The sequence below is a fragment of the Lissotriton helveticus genome (assembly GCF_964261635.1).
Source record: "Lissotriton helveticus chromosome 1_1 unlocalized genomic scaffold, aLisHel1.1 SUPER_1_unloc_15, whole genome shotgun sequence".
NCBI lineage: Eukaryota > Metazoa > Chordata > Amphibia > Caudata > Salamandridae > Lissotriton > Lissotriton helveticus.
The window spans coordinates 2160642-2184642 of NW_027611654.1; the positions used below are offsets into that span (position 1 = coordinate 2160642).

General features: G+C 47.6%; 2 protein-coding genes across 6 annotated transcripts in view; one reads left to right on the forward strand and one right to left on the reverse strand.

Annotated features, from left to right (window-relative positions):
- The window catches only part of LOC144805587 (uncharacterized), a 436700-nt gene that overhangs the window by 211150 nt on the left and 201549 nt on the right, over nucleotides 1-24001 (reverse strand). For 3 of the 5 annotated variants that reach the window (XR_013605550.1, XM_078672114.1, XM_078672111.1), the window contains one exon: nucleotides 3991-4209. Coding sequence is in view for 4 of the 5 variants with exons in the window: in XM_078672114.1 (XP_078528240.1) it covers nucleotides 4118-4209 (92 nt within the window). In the remaining variant the exon portion in view is untranslated. Of the gene's footprint in view, nucleotides 1-3990; nucleotides 4210-24001 lie in introns of those variants that run through there. The other 2 variants (XM_078672112.1, XM_078672113.1) reach the window with 1 other exon arrangement.
- LOC144805586 (uncharacterized) overlaps nucleotides 1-24001 on the forward strand; it is a 32966-nt gene that overhangs the window by 3383 nt on the left and 5582 nt on the right. The gene's annotated exons all lie outside the window — the stretch shown is intronic.

The following is a 24001-nucleotide window of genomic DNA, read 5'->3' on the forward strand; positions in this document are numbered from 1 at the left end:
TGCACTTCGTCTTACCCCACTATGAGAAATCACTGAAGGGGTCGACTGAGCTGGCTTCTTCTACCTGGGGACCTCTGGGAGGGTGAAGGGGCTTTCCTTCCAACCCTGGGAACGTTTGTGGTCATTACATGTGTTTAAGGGTGAATTTATGCACACTGCACTGCATCTTACTGCACTATGAGAAACCTGTCACACTGCACTGCATCTTACTGCACTATGAGAAACCTGTCACACTGCACTGCATCATACTCCACTATGAGAAATCTGTGCACACTGCCCTGCATCGTACTGCACTATAAGAAACCTGTCACACTGCACTGCATCTTACTGCACTATGAGAAACCTGTCACACTGCACTGCATCATACTCCACAATGAGAAATCTGTGCACACTGCCCTGTATCTTACTGCACTATAAGAAACCTGTCACACTACACTGCATCTTACTGCACTATGAGAAACCTATCACACTGCACTGCATCATACTCCACTATGAGAAATCTGTGCACGCTGCCCTGCATCTTACTGCACTATAAGAAACCTGTCACATGCACTGCATCTTACTGCACTATGAGAAACCTGTCACACTGCACTGCATCATACTCCACTATGAGAAATCTGTGCACGCTTCCCTGCATGTTACTGCACTATAAGAAACCTGTCACACTGCACTGCATCTTACTGCACTATGAGAAACCTGTCACACTGCACTGCATCATACTCCACTATGACAAATCTGTGCACACTGTACTGCATCTTACAGCACTATGAGAAGTCTGTGCCACTGCACTGTGAGAAATATGTGCACACTGCATTGTACTGCAATGAGTACTCTATGCACACTGCACTGCAGTTTAGTGTTCTATGAGAAATCTGTGCACACTGTGCTGCGTCTTATTCCACTATGAGAAATCTGTTCACACTGCACTGTAACGTAGTACACTCTGAGAAACCTGTGAATGCTTCACCGCCTCTTACTGCACTATGAGGAATCTGTGCACACCACAGTGCACTTTACAGCACTATGAGGAATTCGGAGTACTGCAATGCTATTTACAGCACTGTGAGAAATCTGTGCACACTGCACTGCATCTGACTGCATTATGAGGAGTCTGTGCAGTACACTGTATCTTAATGCACTATGACAAGTCTATGTCAGTGCACTGCACGGTATCTAACTGCACTGTGTGAAATCTGTGCACACTGTACTGCACCTTGCTGCACTATAAGCAATCGGTGTCACTGCACTTCGTCTTACCCCACTGTGAGAAATCACTGAAGGGTTCGACTGAGCTGGCTTCTTCTACCTGGGGACCTCTGGGAGGGTGAAGGGGCTTTCCTTCCAGCCCTGGGAACTTTTGTGGTCATTACATGTGTTTAAGGGTGAATTTATGCACACTGCACTGCATCTTACTGCACTATGAGAAACCTGTCACACTGCACTGCATCTTACTGCACTATGAGAAACCTGTCACACTGCACTGCATCATACTCCACTATGAGAAATCTGTGCACACTGCCCTGCATCGTACTGCACTATAAGAAACCTGTCACACTGCACTGCATCTTACTGCACTATGAGAAACCTGTCACACTGCACTGCATCATACTCCACAATGAGAAATCTGTGCACACTGCCCTGTATCTTACTGCACTATAAGAAACCTGTCACACTACACTGCATCTTACTGCACTATGAGAAACCTATCACACTGCACTGCATCATACTCCACTATGAGAAATCTGTGCACGCTGCCCTGCATCTTACTGCACTATAAGAAACCTGTCACATGCACTGCATCTTACTGCACGATGAGAAACCTGTCACACTGCACTGCATCATACTCCACTATGAGAAATCTGTGCACGCTTCCCTGCATGTTGCTGCACTATAAGAAACCTGTCACACTGCACTGCATCTTACTGCACTATGAGAAACCTGTCACACTGCACTGCATCATACTCCACTATGACAAATCTGTGCACACTGTACTGCATCTTACAGCACTATGAGAAGTCTGTGCCACTGCACTGTGAGAAATCTGTGCACACTGCATTGTACTGCAATGAGTACTCTATGCACACTGCACTGCAGTTTAGTGTTCTATGAGAAATCTGTGCACACTGTGCTGCGTCTTATTCCACTATGAGAAATCTGTTCACACTGCACTGTAACGTAGTACACTCTGAGAAACCTGTGTACTGCAATGCTATTTACCGCACTGTGAGAAATCTGTGCACACTGCACTACATCTGACTGCATTATGAGGAGTCTGTGCAGTGCACTGCATCTTATTGCACTATGACAAGTCTATGTCAGTGCACTGCCCCTTATCTAACTGCACTGTGTGAAATCTGTGCACACTGCACTGCACCTTGCTGCACTATAAGGCATCGGTGTCACTGCACTTCGTCTTACCCCACTATGAGAAATCACTGAAGGGGGTGGACTGAGCTGGCTTCTTCTACCTGGGGACCTCTGGGAGGGTGAAGGTGCTTTCCTTCCGGTCCTGGGGACTTTTGTGGTCATTATGTGTGTTTAAGGGTGAATTCATGTACACTGCACTGCATCTTACTGCACTATAAGAAACCTGTCACACTGCACTGCATCTTACTGCACTAGGAGAAACCTGTCACACTGCACTGCATCATACTCCACTATGAGAAATCTGTGCACACTGCCCTGCATCTTACTGCACTAGACGAAACCTGTCACACTGCACTGCACCTTACTGCACTATGAGAAACCTGTCACACTGCACTGCATCATACTCCACTATGAGAAATCTGTGCACACGGCCCTGCATCGTACTGCACTATAAGAAACCTGTCACACTGCACTGCATCTTACTGCACTACTGCACTGCATCATACTCAACTATGAGAAAACTGTGCACACTGCCCTGCATCTTACTGCACTATACGAAACCTGTCACACTGCACTACATCTTACTGCACTATGAAAAACCTGTCACACTGCACTGCATCATACTCCACTATAGGAAACCTGTCACTCTGCACTGCATCTTACTGCACTATGAGAAACCTGTCACACTGCCCTGCATCTTACTGCTCTATGAGAAACCTATCACACTGCACTGCATCTTACTACACTATGAGAAACCTGTCACACTGCCCTGCATCTTACTGCTCTATGAGAAACCTGTCACACTGCACTGCATCTTACTACACTATGAGAAACCTGTCACACTGCCCTGCATCTTACTGCTCTATGAGAAACCTGTCACACTGCACTGCATCTTACTACACTATGATAAATCTGTGCACACTGCCCTGCATCTTACTGCACTATAAGAAACCTGTCACACTGCAATGCATCATACTCCACTATGAGAAATCTGTGCACACTGCACTGCATCTTACTGCACTATGAGAAATCTGTGCACACTATACTGCATCTTACTCCACTATGAGAAATCTGTGCACACTGCCCTGCATCGTACTGCACTGTGTGGAATCAGCTATTTGCACTATGAGCGATCTGTGCTTGCGCCCATGCATTGTACTGCACTATGAGTAGTCTGTGCCCCCTGCACTGTGAGAAATCGGTGCACATTGCTCTGCTTTTTACTGCACTTTGAAGATGTCTGTGAAAACGTCACTGCTTTTTGCTACTTTGTGTGAAATTTGTGCTCAGCTTACTAATAATCTCTGAGAACCGAGAACATCTGTACATTGCATTGCTTTTCCCTGCCCTATGAGGGCTGTTGACAGGAAAGCTAATGTGCACACACTGCACTGCTTTTTATTACACTGTGAGGGGGTTTAAAATAAAAGAGGAAATCTGTGCAGACTCCTCTGCCTTTGACTATTCTGTGCAGGTGCTTAGAGCACATCTGTGGTCTGCAAATGGAATCACTTTTTACTACAGAGAAAATCTAAGTTTTACCAATAACATTGACGTTAGCCACCATATATTAGGTATAGTACAGTTTCTATGACAGTTGTTCAGCTATGTTTGGCTTATTTCTGAATTATATTTTTATTTTGATAAACAATTTCTTGTTAGAGTCTAGTGCACTAATTCAAAACTGACAAACAAATGCTGCTGTGCTTAAGGGTATAGTACCCAAATGAAACTAAATCGTACTTCCACCTCAGTGAAGAAAAAAATGTGTTGCCACACGGGGGTCGCCTTCTATAGTCTCCTTAACGCTACCAGCAGATGTGCATGGAAGCTTCCAAATATCTATAAGGGAGAAAAAGAACAATTTAGTATACCAGTGTAACGTAAGTGCAACCTAAGTACAGTCTTCTTTGTGTTGCATCTTGGAAAACTATTATAAGAGGAGAAAATAAAATAATAATATAGATGATGAATGTGATATGTCTACAGAAAGAAATATATACATTTGTGACAATTAGAAATATCATCAAAAGAAAAGAAAAATGAGTTTCACATAGGAGCTTCTAATTTACAAGTGTGTGTAAAGCTCTTCGCCCTGGCTCATACCATGTGGAGCAAGACTTCCTGCTTCTAATATGTACCTAGATTCCATTCTGCATACTGCAGTAGTTCTGTTGCCACCCCTAGGTTGTTTCAAAACTGTATCAATGCCAAACAATCTGGCTTTGGTCCAGTCTCCATCACGGTGTTCCCTGAAGTGTTGTGCTGTGCTGTAGCTCATGTCTGCATTTGTGATGGCATACCAATGTTCGAGTATACGCTTTTGTATGGGAAAGGTAGTCGACCCTATATACCATCTGTCACATGGGCAGATGATTACATATACTATATAGTCTGTTTCAAATGTGATTGGTTTAGTGATAGAGTGTTTCTTTCTAATCCTGTCTAGGGTAATCTCATAGACGTTAGTGCTGAATTTGCACGCCTTGCAGTGACTACATTTTCTGAAACCTCGACTCTGTTGCATCCAAGTTTGTCTGTTACTTGTGAGATGGCTGTGTACTAACATGTCTTTTATGGAAAGATTTCTCTTAAAAGTGATGTTGGGTGTATTTGCCTATCTTCATTCTCAAGGTGGTATCATGTGTTAGTATTGTCCATCTACTCTTTAAGATCTTGCGTAAGTTGTTTGTCTGACTTGTAAACTTGGTGATAAATCGTATCGGTTCTTTGTCAGGTTCCCTTGATATGTGTGGTTTTCCTTGTAAACGTTCATCTCTCAATTTTTCATCAGCCCTTATGCTAGCTTTTATAAGGCTTTTCATAGGATACTTTCTCGCACTAAGGCGATCTGTCCTGTCTGGTTCTCCTATAGTCTTCTTTGGTGCTACTGTTTCTTTTGGCTCTGAGAAACGTGCTATAGGGGATACTCCAGCAGTAGCTCGGTGGATGATAGATCCGCAAGGAGGATCGAAGTGCCAGCAGTGTACGTCCTATAGAGATCAGTCTGGAGTGTGCCATTTTTGAGTGAAACTTTGATATCAAGGAAATCCACTGTTTCCTGGCTGTAATTCATGGTGAATCTCAGATTGATGTTGTTATTGATGACAGATAAAAAGGTTTTAAGGTCTTCCTCGCTCCCCTCACAAACGAGGAAGACGTCATCAATATACCGGAGCCACACACTGATTTGATCAATGAATCTATTCTGATCTTGATTCCATAGGACGTGCTACTCCCACCAGCCCACCAAAAGGTTGGAATAGCTGGGGGCGAAGCATGTCCCCATGGCTGTTCCTTGTATTTGCTTATAGAATGTATTTTCAAAGAGGAAAATGTTCTCCTTTAGACAAGTTTCGATCATTTACATGATCATCTGTGTGTGTTGTAGTACCTTAGCATCTCTCAGTCTGAGAAAGTATTTACAGGCATTCATTCCATCTTGATGCCTAATACTAGTGTACAGACTTTCCACGTCTAAGCACTCTAGCCTACATTCCTTGTCCCAACACAGATTATTGGATTTTTGGATGAAGTCTTCCATATCTCTAATCCAAATTCTGTGCATATGGCGCCAGAAAATGATCTATATATATTGAAGTATTCTCAAAAATACTATTTTTTGCAGGAAACAATAGGATGAACTGGTGTGTTTAGTGCATCCTTATGCACCTTTGGTAACAGGTAGAGTGTGGGGTTGGTAGGTGTTTCATTTTATAGGAACTGTAGTTCATCCCAACTGAGTAGTTGGTGTTCATGCCACTCCAGTAGTCTTTCTTTATAGTGTGTAATTACATTTTGTAAATATTCCCTGTCAGTTCTACCGTGACAGGTGCTATTCCTCACCTGTCTGAGTCCCTCTTTTACATAGTTCTCTCTACACATTATCACTATGTTGCCCCCCTTGTCGGAGAGTTTGATGGCTATTGTCTGATCTTTATGTAACTCTTTTAATGTGTTCCATTGTCTCTTGTTCAAGTTACTCTGTTTCAAGTGTTCTCTACTTAGTTTCAAAATGTCCTCTGCAACTGTGTCTGAGAATATGTCAATATTGTTTTTGGGTAGTTGGGGTATGGATCTAGATGGCATTCTAAAATTCGTCGCCTCAGTACCCCCTGTGTCGATACCAAGGATGTTGTTAATATAGTCAATATTAGTGGGATCTAGAGAGTCATTGGAATTACTAGATATGATTGTGGTCTCTTCCATTCCTTCTAAACTGTGTAGTGTTTGTAATACCTCAAGGTCTCTTATTGTTAAGGGCAGTCTGAGGAGAATTGGTAGTTGTTGTCACATCAATTGTTTCCCTGTTTGGACGTAATGCATGTATTTTGTACAATTTCACCTTCCTAACAAACTTAAATAAATAAATCCTTAATTGTGCATAATTTACTTGTGATGTAGGACAAAAGGATAGTCCAAGTTTAAGAGTCTCAATGTCCTCATGTGAGGTTTGTGTTTTAGAGAGGTTTATTACCGTTACTTCCTTTGATTGTACTGCCATTACTTGTTCTTTCCTTGCTGGCCCCGTATTCCCATTCCGCTGTTTGTTTGTTTTCCTTCGTTGCCTTCTTCTCTGGCTTTCACTTTTGTGCCCCTTCCTCTGCCTCTTTGTTTTGCCTGAAATGAGTGTTCGCTTTCTTTTTGTAGCATCCGAAGTTCCTCGGAAAAAGAAATCTGTGGTGCCATCTTGTTTCTCAGTACGATCCGAGTTCAGAGCTCTCTTCCATGCCTTATTCTGATACTCTCTGCTCCATTGCTCACAGTGTTCTATCTTTAGCAATTTGTTGGCGGGATTTATCAATTTTTTTGGTAAAAGTCAGAATCCTTCCTGCTGTGTAATCCAGTTCATCCCGAAGGAACTTGCATTGTTTGTGCTCTATTACATCCTTTTCATGGGTCTTGAGGCGTCTTCAATTGGCTTAAGTATTTTCTTAACAGCTTACAGATCTATTTCTTTCTCAAATTCATCCATTATGCCTTTGATTTTATTTGTTAGTACGGTATGCTCTATCCATGCACTCTTGATCAGGATTCTGAGCATAGTATTCGAGCATGCATTAGTATTTTCTGTCCAATCCTTCAGTAGCTCAGGTCTAGGATTTGCCAATTTGAGGATTATATAGTTTCTTTGGCCTCTCGTTATCCTGTTTACATCCAGGTAATTTTGAAGCGATGTGGCTTCCCACCCTCGACTGATTTCCTTTTTCCTCATTTTTTTCCAGTGTTATTCCTCGTTGTTTAAAAGTGCCAGTTGTACCATCGGCAACGCTTACATCGGCAGCGCCCTCTCCTCTCACAGCTAACTTTGATTTAAAGATTCTAAGAGCCAATGCCTCGCGCTCCTTTAAACTTTCATTCGCCATGTGTATTCCGTATACTGCGTGGAGTAGGTGTAAATACCTAATGCACCTTAGTCACTGCAGGTTAGAGCCCTTCTACGTGTCGCCGGTTCCCCCGTGTGTGAAAAAATTAGCGCAATGTATGTATATATATATATATGTAATACTAGCTGTCACCAGTAGGCAGTTATAGTTAGGACCTAGCTTGAGTAGGAAAAGTTGTTTTTGTTTTGCTAAAAACTTTGATCCATTTGATGAGTCTAAAAAGTTTTTACGCTAGTTTACCATTCAATTCCGCTGCTGTCTGGAAAGCTTAGGGGTCATTCGTCAGTAGAGGGTTATAAAAAGGGTGGTCCAAAATGCCTTTTCCCCATGCAATTTCACATAGGGGTTTAAGACATGACTACAGGCTGGACCACTGAATGGAATTACACTAAATTTGGCAGCAAGCTAGAGCTTGGTCCAGAAAGATCTCTTTTTGTAATTTGGTGCAAATCCATTGATTAGTTTTTAAGTAATTAAAAAGAAAAATATTTAGCAGCAGTGGGGGGGCGTTTGGGCGCCACCCCCTGCTTTCTCGCCGTGCGAGAAGGCAGAAACAAATGGTAGTTAATTATTGCCGTAATAATATAACTACCATTTGTTTCTGCCTTTTCGCACGGCGAGAAAGCAGAACTTCCTGGTTTTGATTTACAGTGGGTGGTGTTACTCGAGGGCAGGGGGGAGTGGCTTGGGGGAGTGGCTTGCCCACTGTTGTTAATACTAACTGTTTGGGCAGCCTGAGGCCGCCCAAACAGACAGTATTAACAACAGTGGGAAAGCCACTCCCCAAATCCACTCCCCCCTGCCCTTGAGTAACACCACCCACTCAGTCTCCCTGTTCTCTACCATACATGCTTTATATAGACTGCTGTGCTGCATGAGTATGAAGTTACGCCTTGCATGCTTCCTGTGTGGTGCAGTTCTGCACACTGTTAACTCCTACTTGGTTTTCTGTACAGTGCAATTGTGCACACTACTACACAGTACAATTGTGCACACTGGTGCGCCATCCTGCTTTCAACCTGTGTGCCAGTCACACACACACACACAAACACACACCACACCGCCACACACATCTTGTATGGATCCAATACAGCTCAGTTGTGCAAAAGACTGTTGAGCTATGCGTGCTGTGTTTGTATCCACTATAGTGCAGGTGTGTGCACACAGATGAGCCGTGCACGACCTTTGCACAGCATAAGTTTGTGCATGCACGCACAGAAATCACCTCTCATTCTTCCTTCATAGAGTATATTTGTGATGCTAGAATCCTGCTGCCTGCATGCATCGCAACACTGTAATAGTGGACACTGCAGAGCCATGTACTCTTCAGATTTATTTGTGCTCTGATTGCTGATTCATGCATGCCTCTTTAGGGTTTTTGCAGACAGACTGCTGAGCCATGCATCCTGCAGGTATATTTGTGCTCTGACTGCTGAGTCATGCATGCCTCTTTAGGATTTTTGCAGACAGACTGCTGAGCCATGCATTCTTCAGATGTATTTGTGCTATGATTGCGGAGTAATGCATGCCTCAATAGGGTTTTTGCAGACAGACTGCTGAGCCATGCATTCTTCAGATTTATTTGTGCTCTGATTGCTGAGTCATGCATGCCTCTTTAGGGTTTTTGCAGACAGACTGCTGAGCCATGCATTCTTCAGATTTATTTGTGCTCTGATTGCTGAGTCATCAATGCCTCTTTAGGGTTTTAGCAGACAGACTGCTGAGCCATGCACTCTTCAGATTTATTTGTGCTCTGATTGATGAGTCATGCATGCCGTTTTATGTTTTTTGCAGACAGACTGCTGAGCCATGCATCCTTCAGATATATTTGTGCTCTGATTGCTGAGTCCTGCATGCCTCTTTAGGGTTTTTGCAGACAGACCGCTGAGCCATGCATTCTTCAGATTTATTTGTGCTCTGATTGGTGAGTCATGCATGCCTCTTTCTGGTTTTTGCAGACAAACGACTGAGCCATGCATCCTTCAGATATATTTGTGCCCTGATTGCTGAGTAATGCATGCCTCTCTTGGGTATTTGTAGACAGACTGCTGAGCCATGCATTCTTCAAATATATTTGTGCTCTGATTGCTGAGTCATGCATGCCTCTTTAGGGTTTTTGCAGACACACTGCTGAGCCATGCATTCTTCAGTGCCTACAAGATACTGTACCGCGCTAGCATTTATTCAGTGCTTGCATTGCTTTTGTTACAGTTTATCCAAGAGTGTTGCTCATACTGGGGAATGAGACAGAGCATTGTTTGTTGTGTGCTCCTGGAAGCCTTCAGTGGTTTCCAGGCGTAGATAACCACTTAGTGCTTTGATTGTTCTTGCGAGACCTAGTGTATGCAATAATAGTTATACATTAACAATAATAATAACAACAAGTGTAATGATTTTAATAACTGCAATAACAACACAAAGAGAGCTCAGTTTACATATCCTCCCATTTTGAACACACAATGCTTTTTAAGTTCTTTATTTCAGCTAATAAGACTGGCATTTTTGTCACTGCCCCCATTTCTGGTCCTATTATCTTTTCTTCTTGCCCTTCTATTGAAGGGGGGAAGAAAAGGTAATGGGACCAGAAAACAAGCTATTGTTTATGCCTGGAGTTCTCCTGGTGTACCTCGTTCACCCTCTTCCCTTTTCCATTTTCTGTTTGTCTTGATGTCTCTCTAACGTTGTATGAAATGAAAAGGATTTATAGAGCGCAAACAAATGCCCAAGGGCGTCATAGCGCTGTCAGCAGTTAATCCTAAAGAATGAAAAGAAGACGGAAATAGAAATTCCATGGTCTCAAGCCCCAAAAGCATCCATGACAGAATAAAAAGTCAGGTTTTTAACACCTTTGGCGCGCCGTAGAATCCGCCCACGGTGCAGATGTTTCCGTGCGCGGGCGGGGCTGTGTTGGCCAACGGACGTGCGCAGCACTACGGAGGTAGTGCTCATGACGGCTGCTGGCCGACTCACGCAACAAACCGGTTAAGGCCTTACGAAATGGGGTGTGAGCCTGAAGACTGGAGATGGAACGGAGAAGGGAGTTCCATAGCTTGAATACGGCCACGGAAAAGGCTCTGGACTCCCCAACTTGCCTTTTGGTATTTAGGAACAATTACAAGATTTTGACTTGAGGATTGAAGCCGTCTGGAGGGAATTTATCATTGAAACATGTCTTTGATATCTCCATGCCCCTTGTTATGCAGTGCCTTGTGAACGATGCGTAAAGTTTGATGGTAATAGGTTTGTCACAGGTAGCCAATTGAGCTTCAGAATCTCTGCCGAAACTGGTTGAGATTTAGGAATATTAAAAATCAATCTTGCCGCCACATTGTGGACTAGCTACAGTTTGGCTATTACAGTCTTGTTGATAGCCAGGTGGAGCGCATTGCAGTAGTCTAACCGGGGTGAGATCAGTGCCCCGGCCTCTTGCTTACGTACCGGGAGGGAAATGTAAGGATCTCTCCTTCTCCAGGTACCCTTTCTCTTCCTTCCCTCGCACTTCTTCTTCCTTGGCTTTCCCTCTCTCTCGTATCTTTACTGCTGTTCCTCATTTCCATCTTGTCACACCCACTGCGCTTCCCGTCCATTGAATACGTATCACGAGGGCTTCAGGAGGAACCGTGGCTGGTGACGGCGACCTCTGTGCTCTGTCCTTGTGTATAGATTTATTTATTTAAGTGATCAGTCTATAATAGTACTACTGCATACTTATATAAACACGTAAAATCATTAGTAGCATTTTTACATGGTTGGGCTACACCATACTTCCATACATCAATTATTTAAAATTTCGTTTAAAATGGTGATTTGGGAGTTCTTGTCGTTGTGACAGATTATTGCGATCTCCACGGAGTTTCAGCCAATTTCCTTAAAATACACATTTAAAAGTTTCACCCTCCCTGCACTGTTCAGTGATCTCTGAGGGGCTGTTGTGAACAGATGTGATCATGTCTGTGATCCTTGAATACTAATTTAGTGGGAAGTAGCCCCCTTTGGAACATGGTCTTCTTGTCTGCTCAGTGGGCTAAAAATAGCTGGTATCAGAGCTTCCTGCCTGTTACCGACCCACTGGGTGTCTTAAGTCGTCGCGTCACCATCCCTAATCCCTGGCCAAGCAAGATCAGGCTGCAGATTTAGTGGGAACAGCCCCCCGAGAGCATCAGGTCAAGTTAGGCACCCATCCTCTGTGCTGCTGTAGAGACCCTTGTACTTGAAATTCTACTTCATTCCCTTTTCGGTGTTATTCTCTGCCATGCCAGCAGTAAATGTAAAATGTATTTTCAGCTAAATAGTTGGCACAGGTGCTTTTAGTCGGGTATGGTGAGATGTCTGTTGCATTTCAACAGGAATTTTTATCGACACACACTTTTCCCTTTCTGTTTTGAAAGTCTTTAACAATGTTGGTTGTATGACAAAATAAAGTGTTTTCTCTCACTCCGCATGTGTCTCCTTTCCATTGCCCCGTTAGGCCCTCTCATGCACATTATAACTCAGCTCCATTCATGGAAACTCTGCAGCTCACCCCCTTCAATCTTACTGACCAAGCCACGCTCCTGCCTGCCAGTGTCTCATTATTACCTATTTACTTCAGTGTCAATGAGGTGTGTGCTGGTTTACATGTGAGTGTCTTTTAGCATGTGTGTTTGTTTATGTGTGCATGTTTGTGTGCATCTATTTGAATATCTGTTTGTGGGTGTTAGTTTGTTTCTATTTGTATTTATGTGTTTGTGTGCACCATTGTGGGTAGTTAGGTGTCTGTATGTTCATGTTTGGTGTGTGTTTGTGGGTCTATGCATCTCTTTGTATGTGTATTTCTTTGTGGGAGCACTCTTTTCTGTCTTTATCAATGTGCTTAACCTCTTCCTTAGAAGATAGAAATCCTCTTTTAATGAGGTATTCCCTATGCCTGCCCTATACATTAAAACAAACATTAAATTACATTAGCACACTTAATTTTCTATGTATTCACAATCAATTATTAGGATAAGATTTTCAGTGTAAAAACAGTACTTATAAATGATTATTTTTATCTCAATACAAATTGGCTATCTTCCACTCCTACTTTCAAACACAACGCGTAAACTAGAGGCATAGCTTCCATTAGTGCAGCAGGTGCAGTGTCACCAGGGCCCACTTAACTCTAATGATTGCTCTATTTCACAGTTTAAACAGGGACCAAAAAGGGCATTTCTTTCTTGGACTAGAGCCCCTGACACACTGGCTCCTACTGTCACCTAGCCTTGCTGGAGGAGAAATGTTTATTTGCGAGAGGGATGCTGTATGGAAGAGTAAAGACTCGTTGGATATTGTTCTACTTGTGAAATACACCTGCTTTAGAGTTGGAAATGATTATCGCCCCGTCAGTGGTGGGAAGTTCCATCGGGGAGCATGGCAGTGCCTAACAGGACTGAATGTGAACACAGCTATGTACAGGAGGCTGCTCGGTGCATTACAGGTGCCTGTATTCAAGGCCTTTTCATAACTTTTGGTAAATTTAGGTAGATATGGTGATCTCCTGTATGTGCTGCAAGTACACCATATTAAGGTGTTAAGAGCCCTGTTCCTTGGGTAAGGTTACTTGCGAACCATAGAGACTCGAAGGGGGAGCAGCCATAAAGACAAGCCGCAGGACAGTCTGGAGGTTATCCCCCGTGTACCCTCATGCCCTCAGTACAAGAAGCCTCTTTGGTTTTTATGGGAAATATGAAATCCAGAAACACAGAGAATCTATTCACTTTAACGCTGAAAACTGCCAACATTTCTGTGTGAAAATGTGAGAGAAATGAGGAATTAGAGTAAGATATCACAAAATGTGTAAAAGGCGAATATATATATATATATATAGAGAGAGAGAGAGAGAGAGAAAGAAAGAGAGAGAGAGAAAAAAAGAAAGATGTTACGTGGTCAAGGCATATACATGGTAAAGACTTGCGTGGTAAAGGCATTTGTTGGAATGTATGACATTATAATTAGTCTATTCCTGCACAATCTCAGAGGGGAGTCGGGAGCTGAAGGACATGAAGTGAGTTAAACCTGGATAAAAGAAATATAGGATGGGAGAAATGAGACTTCACCTGTGGACAGCAGAAACCTCCTCCCGCTCTACCAAAGCCCTGTTGAGTCACAAACTAGCATCGTGGCCTTCAGACTGACCACAATAAGCCAAATATCTTGTAAATGTTGAAAAACAAAAACAATTATTAATATGCTCACATCTGTTGGATGTAGGGATATTTCAGTTAAATTATTGGTTGTGATGGATCCTCTATAAGGAATAAATGAATGATATCGTTTGTAGGAAGGGGGAGTCTCTAGTTGGCGCAGTGCAGCACTGGCGACAAGCAGGGACTCTCTCTTCCCCGTCAGGGCTGAGGGTTACCTTCAAGACAACCTCTGCTTACCCTCTAGGTAGTGTGGTTTAAGCAGTCTTAGGCTAATCTCTGGGGCATATAGGGTTAAACATTTGCAACATTACACCATCACCACCAACCCACCACACAATGACACCAAACTGTATTTGTAAAAATATATATCTTTTATATAAGTTTCAAGCGGCTTGTAAATACAGTCTTGGTTACTTTCTTGTAGGCAGGTTCCAGTTATCTTTATCAGTAGTCACAGTTCTTAAATAAACGCACTCTTTTGGGCCTTCTGCCCAGCTTTAAGAAGGTTCAAGTGTCTTAGAGCGCTTCCCGCGGTCTCCGCTCTAGGAAGGAGTCACCCTTCGGGGGCTCGACTCGGGGAGAGGATGCCGCGGGCCACAGGAAGCGTCAGGCGGGGCCTCGGGGGCCAAGAGCAGAGCGAGCCTCTGATTCAAGGGCGGCTCGCGCTGCCAGCAGACAGCAGCTGCGAGGCTCCCGGGGTGCCGGAGATCAGTCAGCGCGGTGCGAGCTCGGGTTGCAGGACGCTCGCACCGTGAAGGGCAAAAGACAGTACCTTGAACTTCTTGTGGGGATCTTCGAAGAGGACGGCTGCAGGGGGAAGCTGTCCCACGTCGCGTTGCTTCCTTGACGGGCGAGGCGAGCTGCGGCTCGAGGCAGCAGGTCACGGGTCACCCGGGGGCGGCGGTGCTCGATGGGGTCACAGGTCCTTTACTCAGTCTTCTCTTCAGTCCTGACGGCGGCGGCTGGGTGTGGCGCAGTGGCAGTACGGTCCCCAAGTGCGGGACGTACCCAGCCAAAGTGCCGGTCGCGGTGATGCCCTTTCAGCGGGGCAGTCGGGCAGGACGCTGATAGCGGGGGAGGACAGAAGGGCAGCAGTCCGTCTTTGCGGGGGAGTCTACGGCGCTTGAGCCCAGTAGACCTCGATGCTTGGACCGGACGGGTCCTCCGTTACTTTGTTCTCGTGGGGCGAAAGGCAGACGCCGTCGCGGTGCTCGGGCCAGTGGCGGCTGGGCCTCACGATGCTAGGGCGGCTGGCTGAACCCACGGTCACGGTGTGCAGGGGGGTAGATGCCCTTGTCCTCCTCAATCCGCGCTGCAGCGATAAGCAGCACACACAGCAGATGCCTTAGTCAGGGGGTAGCGCTCACTGTTCCTGGAGCGCTGGTCAGGGGGCAAGTTCACAGGCAAGCCCTTGGAGATCTTTTCAGCAGAGTTTGGCACAAAGTAAAAATAAAAAGCAAAAGTCTCTTGTAGTCTTTTCTCTTCCTCTCCTTTGGCAGCAAGGCACCAGACACAGGCCAGAGTCAGCACTCCTCCTTGTAGTCCTTCCAGGTCCTTCTCTTCGGGCAGAGTTTCTCTTGTAGCACAAACAGGATCTAATTTACAAGGAGCAGGGCTCCTTCTTTTATACCCAGTTTCTTTTGTTCTAGCAAGCCAGGGGGGCCTCTGCATAACTGCTCCAGTCTCTGAGCACTTGTTGTGGGTACTTCTGGCTTCTGCATACAGTGTGAGGGCAGGCACATCAGCCGCTCCCCAGGGGGGCGGAGCCGGCATTGTGAGGACAGGAGTGGCCTGAGCACTTTGTTGACAAGCTTCGGTCCTTCCTGGGCCAGGTGCAGGCTGAGTCATCAGTCGCTCCCCAGGAGGGCGGAGCCAGCATTGTGGAGGCAGGGGCACAGCCTGATGCATCATTCAGGGGAAACTCTCACCACCCACTAAGGGGTCCTCCTGCTAATCACTACCTGTCAACTCCCAGCCCTGTCACTCACACACACCAGACAGTCAGATCCACATCCAAGCAGAGGCGGGCTGAAATGGTTAGGCAAGCAAATGCTAACTTTCTAAAAGTAGCATTTGCAAACACAGGATATTAAAATAAACTTTACTAAAAGAAGTATTCTATTATTCTGAGTTCAGGCATACTAAACATTAATTTCTACCATGTCCCCTGAGCCTGCTGGGATTATAGAGTGTAATAATTCCAGCAGCCCATCTGGTCTAGAAGGGAACTGGTAGCCTTACAATAGTGAAAAACGAATTTGGCAGTAATTCACTATTAGAACATGCCACACACATCAGGGCATGTTCTACCTTACACTACAATGCACCCTGCCCTCAGGCCTACCATAGGGGTGACTAATATGAAGTTAAGGGAAGGTTCAGGGGCTGGCAAGTGTGTGCACTTGCCCAGCTAGCATGACAGTACCAGACTGCACGCAGGTTCTGCAATGGCAGACCCTAGACACATTTTAAGGCTGCTTCTGTGGGTGGCGCAACCAGCGCTGCAGGCCCACTAGCAGTATTGGCATTCACAAGCCCTGGCACTCCTGGTGCACTTTACTAGGGACTAACAGTAAATCCAATGAACCAATCATGGACATCAATCACATGTACACTTTACAGTAGGGAGCACTTGCACTGCGGCACGGGTTGGCCGTGACGCAGTGCCCTGAGTAGCGGACACCAGCAAAACATTTGAGGCACAACAGCAAAAAGTGGAAGGGAAACTCACGCCAAGGTGCCAGGTCTAACACGTGTCCCCTCCAGCTGAAATGTGGGGGGAACTACCCTTCCCCAGGGAGTTCCTCATCACTAAGGCGGAAAAATCTGGACAGACCATCAGCGTTGGCGTGATCTGTGCCAGGGCGGTGTTCCACCGTGAAGTCCATACCCTGTAGGAAGATGGACCACCTCAACAGTTTTGGGTTCTCACCCCTCATTTGCATCAACCATCTGAGGGGCCTGTGGTCTGTCTGAACCCGGAAGTGAGACCCAAACAAGTAGGGTCTTAGCTTCTTCAGTGCCCAGACCACAGCAAATGCTTCTCGCTCTATTGCACTCCACCTACTTTCCCGTGGAAGTAACCTCCTACTGATGAAGGCTACGGGTTGGTCCCAGCCCTCCTCAGTCATCTGTGAGAGAACAGCCCCTACACCATGCTCTGAAGCGTCTGTTTGCACTATGAATTCCTTGGAGAAAACAGGAGCCAGGAGCACGGGCGCCGTGCACATGGCAGTCTTCAGGGTGTCAAAAGCCTTCTGACAGGTGTCAGTCCAAATCACATTCCTGGGCTGCTTCTTAGAAGTCAGCTCTGTCAAGGGGGTCACAATAGTGCCATAGCCCTTGACAAACCTCCTGTAATACCCAGTGAGCCCCAGGAAGGCTCTCACTGCAGTCTGGGTCTTGGGGGGTTCCCAAGCCAGGATGGTCTCAATTTTGGGTTGCAAGGGTGCCACCTTGCCACTCCCCACTTGGTGTCCCAAGTACACCACTGAACCCTGCCCAATCTGGCACTTGCTTGCCTTGATTGTGAGGCCTGCCTTGCGCAGTGCCATCAACACTTCCCAGAGGTGTCGCAGGTGTTCTGGCCAGGTGCCACTGAACACTGCGATGTCATCCAGGTAGGCGGCACTGAACGCATCCAGCCCAACCAACACCTGGTTGACCAACCTCTGAAAGGTGGCAGGGGCATTCTTCATCCCAAATGGCATAACCCGAAACTGGAAATGCCCATCTGGTGTGGAGAATGCGGACCTCTCCTTCGCCCCATCGGTCAAGGCGATCTGCCAGTACCCAGACGTTAAATCAAACGTGCTGAGGAACCGGGCAGCCCCTAGCCGATCAATGAGCTCATCAGCTCTGGGGATAGGGTGCGCGTCAGTCTTGGTGACTGAATTGAGTCCTCTGTAGTCCACACAGAACCGGAGTTCAGGTGTGGCTCCCGGCGCAGCAGCCTTTGGGACCAAGACCACGGGGCTGGACCAAGGACTGCTGGAAGACTCAACCACCCTAAGAGCAAGCATCTTGGAGACCTCCTCCTTGATGCAGGCCCTGACCCTGTCAGTTACCCTGTAAGCCTTATGCTTCACAGGTAAGCTGTCTCCTGTGTCCACATCATGGACGCACCAATCTGTGACACTAGGAACCAGGGAGAACAGATCTGGAAACTGCCCCAGCAATTGGCGGCAGTCTTCCTGTTGCTCAGGGGTCAGGGTGGGTGAGAGGTTAACTCCATCCACTGACCCATCTTTCTCACAGGCCACTAAGAGGTCAGGAAGAGGCTCAGACTCTTCTTCCATTCCATCATCAGTGGCCAACAACATGCCCACTTCGGACCTTTTCAAGTGGGGCTTGAGGCGGTTGACATGTAAGACCCTTAAAGGATTCCTGGGCGTCTTCATGTCCACCAAGTATGTCACTGAGCTCTTGCGCTCCACAACCTCAAATGGGCCTGTCCACTTATCCTGAAGTGCACAGGGTTCCACTGGGGCCAAGACATACACCTCTTGTCCAGGCTGAAGCTCTACCAGAGTGGCATTCTGGTCGTACCACCGCTTCATCTCCTCCTGGCTAGCTTCCAGATTTGCCTCAGCAAGTTGTCTGAAGCGCCTGGTTTGGTTTCTGAAGGCCAGCATGTAGCTATATACATTCTGGGGAGGTTTCCTGGGAGATTGCTCCCAGCCTTCCTTTACCAAACTCAGTGGTCCTCTCACGGGGTGACCATACAGCAGCTCAAAGGGGCTGAACCCTAGAGACTTCTGTGGCACCTCGCGGTATGCAAAGAGCAGGCATGGTAAGAGGACGTCCCACTTACGCCTCATTGGACCTTCCAGGCCCATGATCATGCCCTTCAGGGTTCAGTTGAATCTTTCAACCAACCCATTTCCTTGGGGATGGTAAGGTGTGGTGAACTTGTAGGTTACACCACACTCTTGCCAAAGGGACTTCATATACTTGGAGATGAAGTTGGTCCCCCTGTCGCTCACCACCTCTAGAGGGAACCCCACTCTGGAGAAAATTCCCATCAGTGCACGCCCCACCACGGGGGCCGTCACTGTCCTCAGAGGGATGGCCTCAGGGTACCGGGTGGCATGATCCACCAAGACCAGGATGAACCTGTCGCCCATGGCTGTCTTGGGGTCCAGAGGCCCAACAATGTCAATACCCACTCGTTGGAATGGAGTACTGACCACAGGGAAGGGTTGGAGGGGAGCCTTGTTCTTCCCTCCGCTCTTCCCACTTGCCTGGCAAGTTGGACAGGTCCTACAATGAGCATCTGAGCTCTTGTGCATTTGGGGCCAGTAGAAGTGGGTGACAAGCCTGTCATAGGTCTTGTCCATCCCCAAATGTCCTGCTAAAGGCACATCGTGAGCCAGTCCCAGTAGGAAGGCTCTGAACTTCTGGGGTACCACCAGCACACGGGCTGACCCAGGTTCAGCAGCCTTAAGCTCTGAATACAGGAGGTCATTCTCCCAGTACACATAATGTGTTTTGGCCTGAACACCATTGGCCTGGTCTGCAGCCTGCTGCCGCATACCCACGAGAGAAGGGCATTCTTTCTGCTCCCTGCAGAATTCCTCCCTGGAGGGGCCTCCTTCTTGCTGCCAATGGGTCAGCTCAGGCAGGTCCCCCAGTTCGGCAATCTGTTCCCCAGTAGGCTCCAGGGCATCCCCCTCAAGGTCTGCTTCCTCCTGGACCGTGGGAACTTCAGGGGCCGGTTTCCCGCGCACCATGCGCCTTCTCCCTAAGGCCGGTTCCTGGGCCTCTCCTTCAGGCCCCAGGACCTCTTGATCACCCCTACTGGCTGCCATTGACCGGGTGGTCACGCACGCCCAGTCAGGTAGACCCACCATCTTCAGGTGAGTCGTTTTCTCCACCTTTTCCCAAGGGGAGTCCTCCAAGTCGTTCCCTAGCAAACAGTCAACAGGCATGGCTTTCCTCACACAGACCTGCAGAGTACCAGAGACCCCCCCCCACTCGAAGGGAACTTGAGCCATTGGACATTGGCTCTCAGAGTTGTCAGCATTGACAACCCTACAATAGGCATGGGGTACAACCTGCTCTTGAGACACCAGGTGATGCCTCACTGCAGTCACACTGGCTCCTGTGTCTCTAAGAGCCTCAGCTTTCTTACCATTGATGGTAACCACCTGCCCATATTTTTTAGTGTTAGAGGGCAGGTAGTTTGTAGGGACCATCTCACTGTCTCCTAGTGAGACTAGGGTCATCTGAACAGGATCTCCACCCCCCGGGACCATCACTTCTTCTCCTAAGTGAACACTGGTCACTTGTCGGGGCGGAGCACCAGTGGGTGCTGGTTTTCCAAATAGGCGACACTTGGGGTCACTGGCTAAGTGCCCCGGGTCACCACATTTGTAACAATTGAAGGGCCCCTTTGGAACAGGTCTACCTGTCGGGGCCCCATTCTGCTTTGGGGGTGGGGGAGGCTGAGAACCTTTCTGCTGGTCCCCTTGGGGATTACTTTGGGGGCCTTTTTGGAACCCTTTCTGTTTTCCCTTGTCCCCCCCACTCTTCTGCTGGGGACCCTGCCCACCCTTGGCGGAGTCTCCCACTGGACCCTTGTGGACCCTGGTGCTGAGCCAGCGGTCCGCCTCCTCAGCAAGCTTCCTCGGGTTGGACAACTTGCTATCAATCAGGTGCTGGCGTAACTCAGGAAAACATTGATCAGACAAGTGCTCCCATGCAATTAAATCAAAGAGACCTTGAAAATCATTCACTTTGTTACCCTTCACCCAACCATCCAGTGCTCTGCAAAAAAAAGTCACAAACTCCACATACGTATTCCCAGGCCGCTTATTACACCCCCTAAACTTCTGCCTATACATTTCAGGGGTAAGCCCATACCTGGTCATTAAAGCTTCTTTCATATGGGGATAGGATCTCTGGTCTTCAGTGGGCAAATCTAGCAGGGTGTCCCGCCCTTCGCTAAGGAACCTTCCCCATAACCCCGCTCCCCAATCCTTCTCAGGGACCCGGTGGGAAAACATGGCTACCTCATATGCCCTAAACCACTGTCCTATGTCATCCCCCTTAAAGAACTCTTTAACTACATCTTTGGGGATGTGCACTCTTGACTCTACCTGCACCGGCGTTGCGCTGCCACCAGAGGGAGGATGATCCAAGGTTTTCTCTTTTAGACTCATCTCCCTCATTTTCACATCATACTCCAATTGGAGTTTTCGCTCTTCCAGAGCCATTCTTTTGCTTTCAAGCTCCATTTGGCCCTTTAAATTCAATTCTGCCAGCTTTATCTCATGATCCCTGGTTGCCTGTCTGTCTGCCAGCTCCTCTGGCGACAGGCCTCTGCCAAAGCTAATGACGCTGTCTGGTTTTTCCAGACTCACAGGATCCACAGGTGCACCCTGATCCTCAGGTGCCTTCCTAGATTCCATCCAGGCCTTCAGGGCTTTGTAGAACTCAGGTTTGTTTTTGCACCCTGCGTGTGGAACCTTGAGTTTCCTGCAAAAAAAACTCAGTTGCTTCTTTGTGTAGTCATCCAGCTTTGATGCATCCCATTCTAGCTCCTGCGCACCAGAGGCTATGGACTCTCCTCCATCAATGCTGTTTGTGCCAGGCATGCTTGCAACACTAGGGATCTTCTTCTTTAGCAAAATTAAAAATCAAAAAGTCTGTGGCTAAGTTACTGGACTGTAATCACTTATGCAATGGTCAGTAGCTAAGGTAAAACACTGCAAATGTAAATTCGCGAATCCTCACCGCTGCGTCCAATGTAGGAAGGGGGAGTCTCTAGTTGGCGCAGTGCAGCACTGGCGACAAGCAGGGACTCTCTCTTCCCCGTCAGGGCTGAGGGTTACCTTCAAGACAACCTCTGCTTACCCTCTTGGTAGTGTGGCTTAAGCAGTCTTAGGCTAATCTCTGGGGCATATAGGGTTAAACATTTGCAACATTACACCATCACCACCAACCCACCACACAATGACACCAAACTGTATTTGTAAAAATATATATCTTTTATATAAGTTTCAAGCAGGCTTGTAAATACAGTCTTGGTTACTTTCTTGTAGGCAGGTTCCAGTTATCTTTATCAGTAGTCACAGTTCTTAAATAAACGCACTCTTTTGGGCCTTCTGCCCAGCTTTAAGAAGGTTCAAGTGTCTTAGAGCGCTTCCCGCGGTCTCCGCTCTAGGAAGGAGTCACCCTTCGGGGGCTCGACTCGGGGAGAGGATGCCGCGGGCCACAGGAAGCGTCAGGCGGGGCCTCGGGGGCCAAGAGCAGAGCGAGCCTCTGATTCAAGGGCGGCTCGCGCTGCCAGCAGACAGCAGCTGCGAGGCTCCCGGGGTGCCGGAGATCAGTCAGCGCGGTGCGAGCTCGGGTTGCAGGACGCTCGCACCGTGAAGGGCAAAAGACAGTACCTTGAACTTCTTGTGGGGATCTTCGAAGAGGACGGCTGCAGGGGGAAGCTGTCCCACGTCGCGTTGCTTCCTTGACGGGCGAGGCGAGCTGCGGCTCGAGGCAGCAGGTCACGGGTCACCCGGGGGCGGCGGTGCTCGATGGGGTCACAGGTCCTTCACTCAGTCTTCTCTTCAGTCCTGACGGCGGCGGCTGGGTGTGGCGCAGTGGCAGTACGGTCCCCAAGTGCGGGACGTACCCAGCCAAAGTGCCGGTCGCGGTGATGCCCTTTCAGCGGGGCAGTCGGGCAGGACGCTGATAGTGGGGGAGGACAGAAGGGCGGCAGTCCGTATTTGCGGGGGAGTCTACGGCGCTTGAGCCCAGTAGACCTCGATGCTTGGACCGGACGGGTCCTCCGTTACTTTGTTCTCGTGGGGCGAAAGGCAGACGCCGTCGCGGTGCTCGGGCCAGCGGCGGCTGGGCCTCACGATGCTAGGGCGGCTGGCTGAACCCACGGTCACGGTGTGCAGGGGGGTAGATGCCCTTGTCCTCCTCAATCCGCGCTGCAGCGATAAGCAGCACACACAGCAGATGCCTTAGTCAGGGGGTAGCGCTCACTGTTCCTGGAGCGCTGGTCAGGGGGCAAGTTCACAGGCAAGCCCTTGGAGATCTTTTCAGCAGAGTTTGGCACAAAGTAAAAATAAAAAGCAAAAGTCTCTTGTAGTCTTTTCTCTTCCTCTCCTTTGGCAGCAAGGCACCAGACACAGGCCAGAGTCAGCACTCCTCCTTGTAGTCCTTCCAGGTCCTTCTCTTCGGGCAGAGTTTCTCTTGTAGCACAAACAGGATCTAATTTACAAGGAGCAGGGCTCCTTCTTTTATACCCAGTTTCTTTTGTTCTAGCAAGCCAGGGGGGCCTCTGCATAACTGCTCCAGTCTCTGAGCACTTGTTGTGGGTACTTCTGGCTTCTGCATACAGTGTGAGGGCAGGCACATCAGCCGCTCCCCAGGGGGGCGGAGCCGGCATTGTGAGGACAGGAGTGGCCTGAGCACTTTGTTGACAAGCTTCGGTCCTTCCTGGGCCAGGTGCAGGCTGAGTCATCAGTCGCTCCCCAGGAGGGCGGAGCCAGCATTGTGGAGGCAGGGGCACAGCCTGATGCATCATTCAGGGGAAACTCCCACCACCCACTAAGGGGTCCTCCTGCTAATCACTACCTGTCAACTCCCAGCCCTGTCACTCACACACACCAGACAGTCAGATCCACATCCAAGCAGAGGCGGGCTGAAATGGTTAGGCAAGCAAATGCTAACTTTCTAAAAGTAGCATTTGCAAACACAGGATATTAAAATACACTTTACTAAAAGAAGTATTCTATTATTCTGAGTTCAGGCATACTAAACATTAATTTCTACCATGTCCCCTGAGCCTGCTGGGATTATAGAGTGTAATAATTCCAGCAGCCCATCTGGTCTAGAAGGGAACTGGTAGCCTTACAATAGTGAAAAACGAATTTGGCAGTAATTCACTATTAGAACATGCCACACACATCAGGGCATGTTCTACCTTACACTACAATGCACCCTGCCCTCAGGCCTACCATAGGGGTGACTAATATGAAGTTAAGGGAAGGTTCAGGGGCTGGCAAGTGTGTGCACTTGCCCAGCTAGCATGACAGTACCAGACTGCACGCAGGTTCTGCAATGGCAGACCCTAGA